This window comes from Mauremys mutica, chromosome 2 (genome assembly GCF_020497125.1).
Source record: "Mauremys mutica isolate MM-2020 ecotype Southern chromosome 2, ASM2049712v1, whole genome shotgun sequence".
NCBI lineage: Eukaryota > Metazoa > Chordata > Testudines > Geoemydidae > Mauremys > Mauremys mutica.
The window spans coordinates 60,447,705-60,461,507 of NC_059073.1; the positions used below are offsets into that span (position 1 = coordinate 60,447,705).

General features: G+C 44.4%; 1 protein-coding gene across 19 annotated transcripts in view; it reads left to right on the forward strand.

The window, feature by feature from the left end:
* The window catches only part of EYA1 (EYA transcriptional coactivator and phosphatase 1), a 172,610-nt gene that overhangs the window by 139,346 nt on the left and 19,461 nt on the right, over positions 1 to 13,803 (forward strand). For all 19 annotated transcript variants that reach the window (XM_045007469.1, XM_045007472.1, XM_045007475.1 and 16 more), the window contains 4 exons: positions 2,387 to 2,445; positions 2,649 to 2,809; positions 3,059 to 3,173; positions 10,417 to 10,538. In XM_045007469.1, the coding sequence (XP_044863404.1) occupies positions 2,387 to 2,445; positions 2,649 to 2,809; positions 3,059 to 3,173; positions 10,417 to 10,538 (457 nt within the window). The remainder of the gene's footprint in view (positions 1 to 2,386; positions 2,446 to 2,648; positions 2,810 to 3,058; positions 3,174 to 10,416; positions 10,539 to 13,803) is intronic.

The window sequence follows — 13,803 nt, forward strand, 5'->3', positions numbered from 1 at the left end:
TTTTAATTTATCCTAATCGTTGTTGAGCTCAGGAGGGGAGGAGAAGGTTACAGGGTCAAAGTCCTTTTTATCGACCCATCCAGGTGAGCAGGCAACTACCTCAATCCCAGCTGCTGGGAAAGGAGAAGGTGCTTGTGATGCCTACTAGGATGTTGTCCCTAGATCCTGTCTTTTGTATCCACCTCTGACAAGTGGGGGTCCTGTCTACTTTGTAGTTCCCTAGGCCCTAGACCTTCTCTGGCTGTTGCAAGGAACAAGGAGCATTCTTTCTCTCACTGTTCCCATCTACTGTCCAAAAGTTTCTGGTGCATGGGTGAGTTGGGAGGTTTCCACTACTCTACCCCTCCCTCAGCCTCTCCTGTGTGATGGGATGGGTCTCTGCTGCTTCCCTTAGCTTGGTGGCCATTGCAAGTGGTGTGTCTCCTTCCCATAGTCTCAATTTGAGCCTTCCTCGCCAGTGACTAGCTCCAGCTGCAATTCATTGCTCTCCCAGGCTTTGATAAAATGAAATTGACTTGATTCTTCATTTTACTACTGCAAACAGGTTTCTGAATAGCTGCATAGAAAACTGAACATTCATGTGTCACTCTGCAGCAGCTTGGAAAAATCTCTCTGAGCAGCAGAGGCACTGAAGCATATTGTGTGTAGACTCAGAAAGTAGACACTGCATTAATTTACATCTGCAGTTCATATTTGAATGATTATTGTCACACCTATACAGACTAGAAACTTGTTTTTGTTTTAAATGAAAACTTAGATTCTATGGGAGTTGATGTCACATGACCAAGAAATTTTCTACTTGTATCAGCCAAGTTGATTTTCAAGCCTTTCTAGCAAATGTGTAGTTTAATTTTTTACGCTGATTGTGCGTCAAATCCATTGTATCTGCCAAAGCAGGCAATGCCTTGGATGATGGTTAAAACTGAGCAAATATGGTTGTGCCTCTCACATCGTGGTTCATTTTTATTTCTCTTTTAGCCAAACTACTATTAATTCGAACACAAAGGTTCAACAAAATTCTTGTCACTGTATGAACTGCACACTTTACAAATATATAGAATAGTTATAGAGCAAATGTCATTAATTTTCTAAATAGCTTTAGAAATTTTCTAAACTGTGTCCTCAGATAGCAACCTATGGTTTTTTTAAAATCTTAAATTCACAACCATCATGTGAGGCCAGATAGACTTTCTTTTCCTTTTTTCTTATCTGAGGTTGTTGACCTCAGGAGAGGAGGAGAAGGTTACAGGGTCAAAGTCTTTTCCTCCTTGGAGCTTGCTGCTTGCTGGGAGAAGACTGGCTGGAAAATAGATGTTTTAGAACAAGGGTTGAGGGTCATGATTTTAATTCTGTTAGGGAACAGCTGGTTTGAGTTTCTTTCCACTTCTATCTTCCCTCCATCCCTCACAAATCCATGGAGAGAGAAAAATTTGTTCAGAGGGAAGCACTAACACACAAATATACAATTCCAGTGTTTTAGCACATCAAATATATCATCTTTGTTATGGGGCTTCACGTTAGGCGGGAAAAGAGGGCATTATTGAAATAATTGGGACATACTGTTTTATACATTGGATTCAGTCTGAATTCCAGTGCTAGAGGTTTGCTTATTTCCCTGCCAAATGTCAAATTGTTAATAGTAATTCATGTTCCACTGCTCTTTAATGGCAAACAACATGTACTATTACTTTGTAATTTACTGAGATAAAGCTAATTATAAATGTATTGTATTAAAGTTTATATACAAGGGACTGAAGAAAGGTCATTTGACTTGGCTATTTCTATTTAGATTTTTTTTCATCTTTGCATGCTGCTTTCATACACTTAAGACCAAAGAGAAAGAGAGAAGCTCACAACTCTCAAATGAATGGCAAACTAGGAACAGATTTTTTTGTCTGTGTTCCTCTGAAACATTGGCCTCAGGCTATGTTGGTGTGTGGCTCAACAGCAATCAGAGGTCATAATTTCATTGGCGGTTAGCATCAGGTTTAATTTTTCTAATATGTTACATTTACCAAAATGTCTGGTTTCAGTTATACTTATGCACTGACTGAATCAGCTTTGACCAGCATGATGTTTTAAGGTACCTGAAAGGCTACAAGAACATTTATGGAACACATACGCTAATTGTTTTTAACCGCTTTCCTTTCTAAATACAAAAATGTGTTTTCAGAAAGCCATATAATAGTAGTAGTTAATGACAGTGCACATTTCTTCTATGAATGGAGCATAAAAAGTGGGTAAAATTGTTGATTTAACAAGACTGCCATCTACTGATTTACACAATCAAAAAAGTCCCTGATGAGCAGATCTTTAAGCCTTTTTTGTTTGTTTTTTAATTTAGCCTAATAATAATAATTAATAAGGAAAAAATCTGTCATCTTAGGAATGTGACCAGGTTCATATCGATGATGTGTCTTCAGATGACAACGGCCAAGACTTAAGGTAAGTAAGAACCAACCAAGATAATATATTGGTTTTGCAAGTTATTTTCCTGGAAAAATTGTAAAATACCATGAAACATATATTGGGCCAAGTTCTGCCTTTAGTTATGCGTTTGAAACTCCATCAGTGTCACTAGTATACCTGACAGTTAATTTTTGCTCATCATATTTTGTTAATTTGGGAGTTTTCTTCACTCTAAATAGCACCTATAACTTCGGAACAGACGGCTTTCCTGCAGCAGCCACCAGCGCTAATTTATGCTTAGCAACGGGTGTGCGTGGAGGAGTGGACTGGATGAGAAAATTGGCCTTCCGTTACAGACGCGTAAAAGAAATCTACAACACCTACAAAAATAACGTTGGAGGCAAGTGTCCATCAAAAATATTGCCCATCTGTTTCTTGAAAGACAAATGAGAAGTTATAAATAAAAAGGATTAGCCATGCCTTTGTTTGCTGATCCTTTTCAACATGATTCTGCTTACTTAGAGAACTGTTCAGTTTGTAGTTTCTACAGAAAACTGTTCTTACAACTAATGGAAGCAGAAGGAAATAACAGAAAGGTATCTGAGTTTAAATACAGACATATTATTGAGTACCCTTTTCTGCACCACAGGTCTTCTTGGTCCCGCAAAGAGAGAAGCTTGGTTGCAACTTAGAGCAGAAATTGAAGCTCTTACAGATTCTTGGTTAACACTTGCACTGAAAGCACTCACACTTATTCATTCTAGGTAAGTATATAAGAATTATCATGGCAGCACAGAATATTCATGAACCCTAACAATGTGTTACACACACAAAACTTCATTAAAAGAACATTAAGTTTACACAGTCAAGCACTCAAAAATTAGGAAATGCCACAATCAAGTTTGATTATGCAATCTTAATTGGGTCTCCTTCTTGCTTATGCATTATGATACAATGTTTCATTACATGATCACACACTATTTTTCCCACAGAATTCTCTGCCTCATTTAGTGCACAGGATGGACAGTGCTCATTTAGTGAGCAGCTCTTCAATACTTGTTTTCTTTTCATTGTATGGCTCTAGGACTTAATTACAGCACACTGTTCAAACTGTGACATAAAGACAGAATTAATCATTTCCTCACGTGCTTTTCTGTTGCAGTCATCACTGTAAACCTGGGTACTTAACAAACATTAATGAATTTATTTTCACAACACCCCTGTGAGGTGAGGGTATTATCCCCATTTTACAGAGGGGAAATTGAGGCACGGAGAGATTAAGATCAAAAGCATCCATTAACTTTGGGTGTCAAATCTGAGACACCTGTACCTGATTTCTCAGAGTACTTAGCATTTACATAGCTCTTCATATGTTCAAAGAACAGATCCCATTGACTTCAATTGCAGCCATGAGTGCTCAGCCTTTCTGCAAATCAGACCAAGAGACTCAAGTCAAGCATCAAGAAACTAAGGAATACGCAATTAGTGACCAACCCCTGTGCAAAGTTTGGTTTGAAAGATGTAACCAGAAACACACAAGAACTCTGTGGCAGATGCAGGGATAGAATCCAGTCCTCCAGGGCAGCATTCAGCTATCTTAATTATGAGAGCAGCTGTTCTCTTCCAGAAGTCCCCTGCCTTGTTCACTACAGATCTTCCAGTCTCTGCAAGAGATGAGGTGAGGGTCTTACAGACAACAGTTTCCTTCTCCACAAAGTGCCCTCAGAGCAGGTCTGTCCTGAGGCAAGGGTCCTGTGGGGAAAAAAGAGTACAGTAAAAGCTGTGTTATCCAGCCCTGTACCAACCGGAAAGCTCTATAAACCAGCATTTCTAATCTCCATAGAAAGTCCAGTTTATAGTCCTGGTTGGTGTGGGGCTGGCAGGCTCCCTACCTGGCTCTGTGTGGCTCCCCAGAAGTCATGTCCCTGCTGCTCCTAGGTGGAGGAACGGCCACGAGGGGTTCGGAGTGCAGGAGGTGGTGTGGGGTTGGGGCACGGGCTCTGGGAGGGGATAAGGGGCTGGAGTGCCAGATCCGGGGGGCTCTCACCTGTCCTGGCTGTTCCTAGGTGGAGGCATAGCAGGCGGCTCTGTGCACTGCCCCCACCCCGAGTGCTGGCTCCACTGCTCCCATTGGCTGTGAACCACGGCCAATGGGAGATGCAGGGGCAGCGCCTGAAGGCGGAGGCAGTGCACAAAGCCACCTGCTGTGCCTCTGCCTAGGAGCAGCTGGGACAGGTCACTGCTTGCAGGAAGCTGCCCGAGGTGAGCACCCCCCCAGATCCAGCACCCCCAGCCCCCTCCCACGCCCCAACCCTCTGCCCCGAGCTCCCGTCCTCACCCAAACTCCCAGAGCCCGCGCCTCGCACCCCCTCCCACGCCCCACACCCCCTGCCTCACACCCAAACTCCCTCCCTCTTAGTTAACCAGCATTTTTCATTTACCGGCACCCCCTGTACCCCCAATATGCAGGATAAAACAGCTTTTACTGTATATGATCATGTAATTAAAAACTTCATCCTAATGCATACACACAAGGGGGCCAAATTAAGGTTACACAGGGAACCTTAATTCTGACATCTCCCAACTTTTCAGTGCTTGAATCTGCAACTTTAATAATGTTGTTTTAATATAGACTTTTGTGAGTACTTTCTAAGTTTTTAAAAAAGCAAGTTAGAAAAAAACAGAAGTTTCATCATGTGGCACCTTATTGACTGCCACATAGGTGGTCAGCAGGGTTAGAACCCTTACATCTACCACAAAGACCTCCCCCACTTGAGCTGATGGAGTAACTGTAGCAGGAGTAGGTCATCCTCTATGTGGATCAGCAATAGAGGCGGTGCTGCTTTGCCAGTGGGCTTCACTGATATTTGTTGACAGCAGCAGAGTGGTGAAACTCAGGGATGTGGCGTTCCATTCCAGGCTCTAGAAGGGATTGTGCTGTAGTGGGTACACTCTCCTCCCTGACCCCCTTCTACCTTGACCCTTCCAATCTGTCCCTGTCCCCAGCTTGTCTGTACCCCACCTCTGGCGGCTCGTCCCAGTTCCATTCTCTTCACCTTTAGTCCCAGTTTTCATTCTTCAGGCCGCTGATCCCAGGCTTCTTGCCCTGTAAGTCCTTGCCTTATCCCTCCAGACTCCCAGACCGCCTCCCCCCTTATCCTGCTTCTAGTCTCATTGTCCAGCTGTTCCCAGTCCCCTCCACTCACCTTCCTGACTCCTTGTTCCCAATCTCCTTGCCCAGCCAGTGCCAGTTCCCTCCCCCACTCCCTGATCTCTCTGTCTCTCACTTTCTCATTTCCCAGCTCCATGGTCTCCAGTCACCACCCACCCACATTTCCCATCCCCATTTGCACCCAGTCTCCTTCCCTGGGCTTCATTGCCCTCATCTCCTCTGGCTCCTTGGCCCAGTCTCTCTCTCCATTCAGTCCCAGTTCTCCCCTGTAACGTGGCTCCTTATCAGAGCTGTCTCCTCTCCCCTCTCCCAACTGGTTCTCAGTCTCTTTGCCCTGCCATTCCCATTCTCCCCCTCCCCCCCACACACACTCACACTCCAGTTCTGCTCCTATCACTGTTCCCCCCCACCCTCTGACTCCCTAACTCCCACCCCCATTTCTTTCCCCTGCCCCCAGACCTAGTCTCCTTTCCTATCCAGTCCCAGTCTCCATCCCTGGTTCCCAGTCCCAGTTTCTGCCCTTTGCCAGCCTCCAATCCCAGTCTTCATCCCCCGGACTCCCTGTCCCAATATACTCCTCCAACACTGCGTCTCAGAGCCCTAGGTCTGGCCCTTCTGCCCTTGGTTTTTTAATTAGATGGCTTCTTCCTCCACACTTCCTGGGTGCCAGCACTGGGATGGGTGGTCATTAAGAGCACAGGAGAGACAGGCTCCATCCTCTCAGTTCTAGTGCCTGGGTCCACACCAGCCCAGAGCAGCCATTATAGGAAAAAGTCCAGCTTCACCTCTGTAGCTCTGGGCTGGAGGAAGCATGCTCAGTCACTGTGGGGATGGTGTGTGAACATTCCAATCACACAGAGGAGCTATGAGGGGATGGAGCATCTTCAGTGGCTCTGTGCAGATGTCGTCTGTGGAGTCTTGTCATCGTTAGGAGCTGTGAAAGACTAGAGCATGCTCAGTGAGGACGGAATCTTCAGAGGTTTTATCTTTTAAACTCTACCAAGTCTCTTCTGAGCATGCATGAACTGTGATTTTTTTCAGAGGTTTGTGACTTGTCCAAATGTGGGTGGATTTTCATGATGATGGTAAAAGGCACATCCCTGACATAAAGGTCCCACCCCCTTGCCAAATTTCAAATCCCTGCTCTGAAGTATGTGGGCACTAGAACTTTCCAACGAGAACTAGGAAATTTTCCACATTAAAAAAAATGTATTTTTTCCTTGCCTCATTCTCAGAAACAGCTGAACCATCTTGGCTGAAATTTTCAAAAATAAAATAAAAAAAAACCTGAGGCAGACATGGAAAATTTCATCCTGAATGGTTAAAGTCTGACAAAGTTATAAGCAACTGAAAATAGGGTCTTATAATGGGAAGTGTTGGGTAACCTTAATAAAAGGTTGCGTTAACAATCTGCCTGTAATGCCTATGGTTTAGGAGATACTGCATGGTGTAGTAGATAGAATTTTGGTTTGTGAGTCAGGAGATTTGAGTTCTTTTCCCTGTTCAGTAAATGTCCTGCTGTGTGCACATCACATTTCTGTGCCTCAATTTCTACACCTGTAAAATGGGGATAATTTTTCAATTAGTGTCCTGGGGTGCTCCACTGTCGGTGTGCTTGTGTCCCTGCACTGCTGATAGATGAACTTTGGCAGCAGTGTTTTAGGCCCGCACATGCACTCTCTCTCCTCATGCTCTGCTACGTGGGCTAACCCTCCTCAGTTCCTTCTCAACTGCCCCTGGCTAGAGATGGGACCATTAGCAGTCTGTTTGTGATTGTTAATTTCTTTAGCATTTCTAGTTGTTTGCTAGTGTCCTTAGTCTTAGCCGTAGTCTTTCTTTCATTTTTTCTACCCCCAATAAAAAAAAATATTTATTTTCCCCCATTTTTCATGGGGGACCCCTTCCCCAATGGTCTAGTTCACCTGCAAAGAGGCCATCCCTGTGGCAGAATAAACGGACACAAATTGGACATCGGGAATGGTAACATATAAAAACCAGTAGGAGAACACTTCAATGTTCCTGGACATTCTATAACAGATTTAAAAGTAGCCATACTTGAACAAAAAAAACTTCAGAAACAGACTTCAAAGAGAAACTGCAGAACTAAAATTCATTTGCAAATTTAACACCACTAATTTAGGCTTGAATAGGGACTGGGAGTGGCTGGCTCATTACAAAAGCAGCTTTGCCTCTCCTGGAATTGACACCTCCTCATCTGTTATTGGGAGTGGTTGGCCCTGATCGAATTGGCCCTGGTTCTCCACTTGTGAGAGAATTGGCACTGGTTCTCCACTCCCTTCTCTTCACGTGTCGGTATATAATGCCTGCATCTGTAACTTTTACTCCATGCATCTGAAGAAGTGGGTTTTTTACCCACGAATGCTTATGCCCAAATAAATCTGTTAGTCTTTAAGGTTCCACCGGACTCCTTGTTGTTTCTGGGGCAGACAAGCAGTCTCGCTACATACGCTGCCACAGGGAAGACCACATCCCACAAAAGTGTGGTCTCTGCCAGTAACTCAGATCCAGGTCTCACAAGGACAAGGAGTTGAGACAGAAGATCATCTTTAGGGAAGCAGCCATCCAACCCTCCATAAACCAGTCCAGCTCCACAGCAGTGGTTATGCAATGTGTGTCATGGTTACACCTTTCCAGCTTCCCTAAAGAGGTGCAATCGACTGTTGAGGACTTTCCCTTTGAAGGCACCTAGCTCTTTGAAGGGAAAATGGACACCTCTCTCCATACCCTGAAAGATTCCAGGGCCAATCTCCACTCATTAGGAATTTACACGCCAGGACAAAAGATAAAATTTAGTCCGCAGTCCCAACACAGATCACACACCTCTCAATACCCAACCCAGTGCTTTTACAAACATTGGAGGAAGAAATCTAGGTTCCCCAAGCATAAACCATCAGGCCCACAGCCTTCCACATTGCACTCATCCACCTCCAAACACCAATTTTGACATGTTGGTCAAGATGTCGACAGGCCACTCCCCTCAACCGCTACATCTGATCAACCTGTTCTATCCATTTGGCTACCATCTTGCTATGTTCTGCAGCACATGGGAATGCATAACATCAGTGGGTCTTGGAAATTATTCACAATGGGTTTTCCATTCATTTTATCTCCCTTCCCTCTGCATGACAACTTTCCCTATCCCTCTTCATGGACCCTTCTCATGAGAGTTTACTACGACAAGAAATAGATCATCTCCTCCAGCTAGGAGCCATAGCCAACAGCTGTGATGTAAAGTCTGTTGTTATTGCTATTTCCTAATACCCAAGAGGAAAGGAGGTTGGAGACCCATACTTGACCTTGAGCGCTCAACAAATTTGTGAAAGCTCAGAAATTCAAGATAGTCACACTAGCAATGATCATTTCAGCATGGAATGGGGAGACTGGTTTTCAGCCCTCAACCTTCAGGATGCCTATTTTCATACCTCAAGTGGTTTGTCTGATTTACCCTAGGACAAGACCACTACCAGTACAGAGTACTCCCTTTTGGGCTTTCATTGGCCCAGGGAATGTTTTCCAAGGTTCTCTCCGTAGCAGCCACTCACCTCTGCTCCCAGGGGATCATGATCTACCTCATCTGAATGATTGTATCCTCAGAGTCCGCTCCTTTGCAGAGGCCTTGTTTATGGCACTGGGCCTACAGATGAATGCCAAGAAATCAACCCTCACTCTAGTGTAGTGCCTGGAATTCATAGAGGCTGACCTTGACTCATTATAAGCTAGAGCATTCCTGCCTCAACACGGTTCCTCTCTTTGGTCACAGTCATAGAAACTGAACAAAACAGTCCTCAAATATCAGCCAGACATTGCCTCTAACTCTTTGGGTGTATGGCTGTGGGTACAGTGGTAGTGCCACATGCCAGGCTTTACATGCGATGTCTCCAGGTGTGGTTCAGCTTGATGTATAGACCAAACAAAGACAGACTAGACAAACCTCTGTCACTGCCTGCCAAAGTCAATATATCCCTGGATTGGTGGAAGGACCCAGCAATATCAACCCATAGACTCTCTAAGTGGGTCTTGGGCTGCATTAGACAATGTTATCAAATTCATAACATGACCCCTCCAGATACTATTCGTATGCACTCCACAAGGTCATTCTCATCCGTTGCCTTTTCAAGAATGTCTCTATCTCAGAAATCTGTAGAACATTGATGTTGGGCGTCAGTCCACATCTTCACAGAACATCATGCGATTACTGGGGACTTGCTTTCGATGCCATCTTCGGCTCCACAGTATTGTCATCTGTAACTGACCCAACTCTGAAGCCCCAGCCCTCCAGTAGGGACACTGCTTGGAAGTCACCTAAAGTGGAGCACCCATAGGGACACTACTCGTAGAAGAAGTTACTCACTTTGTGCAATAACGATGACTCTTTGAGATGTGGCCCCCATGGGTGCTCCACAACCCACCCGCCTCCCCTCTACTTTGGAGTTCTTGCTAATGAGACTGCGGTAGAGAAGGAACTGAGGGGGTTTAGCCTGCACATGCTGGCTAGCCTAGTGGCGGGGCACGAGGAGAGATAGCCTCGTGGTGGGGCATAATGGACACTGCTACCAACGTTCTCTGATCAGTAGTATAAGGACGCAAGCGCATGTACAGTGGAGCCACCCATAGGGAGACACATCTTGAAGAACCATTGTTACAGTGCTAGGTGAGTAAATTTTTCTTATGATTCCCTTCCTTTCTAAAGTACTTTGAGACTATGGTGGTGAGGTTTGGTTGGGGGAGAACGGAGGAGGGTTAATTTTTCCCTTTTTTTAGTTTTAATATATTTACATGTATATTTAACGGTGTCTGTTTTTGTTTTCTTGCAGGACAAACTGTGTGAATATTCTAGTAACAACTACTCAGCTTATTCCAGCTCTGGCAAAAGTCTTGTTGTATGGATTAGGGGTTGTATTTCCAATAGAAAATATTTACAGTGCAACTAAAATAGGTGAGGTTTTTTTACAACATGGTGAAATATTTGAAGCTATAGTTTTAAATGAAAATCCATATGTATCTGTATATTCATATCACTGTAACATCTAGGGACTAATGATAAATAACATACCTTACAGTAAAACACCATTCAGACTGACAGGTTTCAGAGTAGCAGCCATGTTCGTCTGTATCCGCAAAAAGAACAGGAGTACTTGTGGCACCTTAGAGACTATCAAATTTATGTGAGCATAAGCTTTCGTGGGCTATAGCCCACTTCATTGGATGCATGCAGTGGAAAATACAGTAGGAAGTAGCTATATATACACAGAGAACATGAAACAATGGCTGTTACCATACCCACTCTAACAAGAGTGATCAGTTAAGGTGAGCTATTACCAGCAGGAGAGAAAAAAACTTTTTGTAGTGGTAATCAAAATGGTCCATTTGCAGCAGTGACAAGAAGGTGTGAGGAACAGTTGAGGGGCGGGGAATAAACATGGGGAAATAGTTTTACTTTGTGTAATGACCCATCCACTCGCAGTCTTTATTCAAGCCTAATTTAATGGTGTCCATTTCGCAAATTAATTCCAATTCAGCAGTCTCTCATTGGAGTCTGTTTTTGAAGTTTTTTTGTTGTAATATTGTGACTTTTAGGTCTGTAATCAAGTGACCAGGGAGACTGAAGTGTTCTCTGACCGGTTTTTGAATGTTATAATTCTTGATGTCTGATTTGTGTCCATTTATTCTTTTACATAGAGACTGTCCAGTTTGGCCAATGTACATGGCAGAGGGACATTGCTGGCACATGATGGCATATATCACATTGGTAGATGTGCAGGTGAACGAGCCTCTGATAGTGTGGCTGATGTGATTAGGTCCTATGATAGTGTCCCCTGAATAGATATGTGGACAGAGTTGGCAACGGGCTTTGTTGCAAGGATAGGCCCCAGGATAGGTCCCCCCTGTACTGTTCCTCACACCTTCTTGTCAGCTGCTGCAAATGGACCATTTTGATTACCACTACAAAAAGTGGTAATCATTAGACATGCTGCTTTCGACAGTAACACACGAGTGTATTATTGTTGCTGGGGCGGGCAGTGTCACAGCAAGACTCCATGGAGCTGGGGGTGCTCGGACAGGTCTCTCTATGCCGGTCAGCACCCACTGAATTCATATGGATAGAGACAGGGTTGGCAGGCCCCCAGCCTGAGTCTTCTACCACTTTGCCATATTGTCTGCTGGAGAATGCAGAGCCGAATTCAAGCCAGGCGTGAGTTGCAGTCTGTCGAGGAAGCTAGCTGACCTGATTACCCTGCGCTCCTCTGGGCCCATTTATAGATAATGAATGGCCCTGTGTTGTTACAGGGGGTTACTGTTGTGTACATGAGAGTAGCACCTAGGGACTGTGCCTGAGATCAGGGCCCCCTGTGCCAGGCATTGTACATATACATGGCGCGATACCGTCCCGTCCCGGAAGCGTTTACCATCTAAATCAGAGGCGGCCTCTCCCCTGCTGTCTCCCCTCCCCCACAGCCTCAGCTCGCTGCGCCGCCAGTGCTCTGGGTGGCAGGGCTGCGAGCTCCTGCTGGGCAGTGCGGCTGCGAGAGGTGCTGGCTTACCCCGGTGCTCTAGACTGCACGGCGGCGTGGCTGGCTCTGGCCGGGCAGTACGGCTGCCAGTCCTGGTGCTCTGAGCGGGGGGCAGTCAGGGGCCAGGGGCTTAAGCCGGGGAGAAGTCACGGCCCTGCACCTGCCGGGGACAGAGTACTCCGGGGTTGCAGGCGCCGGTGTTCTCTGTCCTCACAGCTTCTCTCCAGCTTCTCTCTTCTCTCTGGATTCATATATTATGTAATATTAAATATGATGTTTTTCGTATTATTTAATATACAAATACAAAATAAGCCTTGAAAAATTGTTGGTGCCCACCACACTCTTCTGAAAACATGAATGTGCTACTGGCCACAAAAAGATTGGGAACCACTGGACTAGATGATCATAATGGTCCCTTCTGACCTTCAAGTCTATGAGTCTGAGTCTATTCTGTATATTTGATTTTTAAGCCTCAATGTGTCCAAAATGAATTCATGTTTTAGTTCATAGAAGTTCACTGTACTGTTTTTTCCTGCATCCACATGTAAATCAGACAAGATGCTATTAACTGTAACCTTTCAGAGCTATCTTCTAAAACAGAAATTCAAAAGTTCAATCATAAGTGTAAACCATTCAGTCTAAATCTAGACAAAACTAAAATATTTATATGGTGAAATTCCAGGGCTCAGCGTCTTCATCAGAATCCATTGACAAAAGGACTTACCAGAAGCTAAAATGTTTGCCTCCAGAATTTAATTATTTTAAGTTTATTCAAACTGAAATTAATACATTTAAATAAATAAGTCCATGCAGATTTCTGTTTCTCCGTGAAATACAGGAGAAATATCATTTTGGTTAACTAGAAGTACATAGTACCAGATATTAGAGAGACAAGGTGGGTAAGTTAATATCTTTTATTGGACCAACTTATTTTGGTGAGAGAGACAAGCTTTGGAGCTTACACAGAGCTTTTCTTCAGGCCTGGGAGACAGAGTGTCACAGCTAAATACAAGGTGGAACAGAGTGTTTAGCATAAGTAGTTAACGCATATTCAAGGGACCATTCAAGGTGAAGTGGCCGGTTGACACCTCTCCAATCATAAGGGGAAGAGAAAGGAGTGGGAGGAAAGGCAGCTAGTTGTCACCTACCATCCCATACTGGGAACCCATTTGAGGTATCATTAAACAAGTACAACCCATACTCAATGTGGACTCCATCCTGGAAGAAATATTTCCTGAACCCATTCTTCTGGCCTCCAAACTACCTCCCAACCTCTCCAGAAGCAAGCTCCCCACAGAACCAGGACACATCGGCCCAAAGCAGCACCAGACCCTGCCAGAACAACAGATGCAAAACCTGAAGACATATCTCCACAGCTACAATGAACAACATCCTCCATAACACACTTCTCAATATCCTTGGGTCCTATGCATATCACAGCATACGGTGTACCTCATCCAGTGCACTAAATGCCCCAATAACAATAACAATCACTACGCTCTTGAATGAACTCATGCAGGAAAATGATAAAAGACAAAAACACCACATCACCTGTGGGTGAGCACTTTTCACAGAGCAGTCACTCTATATATCTGACCTATCAGTCCTCATTCTCAAAAGAAACCTGCACAAAACTTTCAGAAGACTAGCCTGGGAGCTTAAATTCATAACTTTGCTAACACAAAAAAT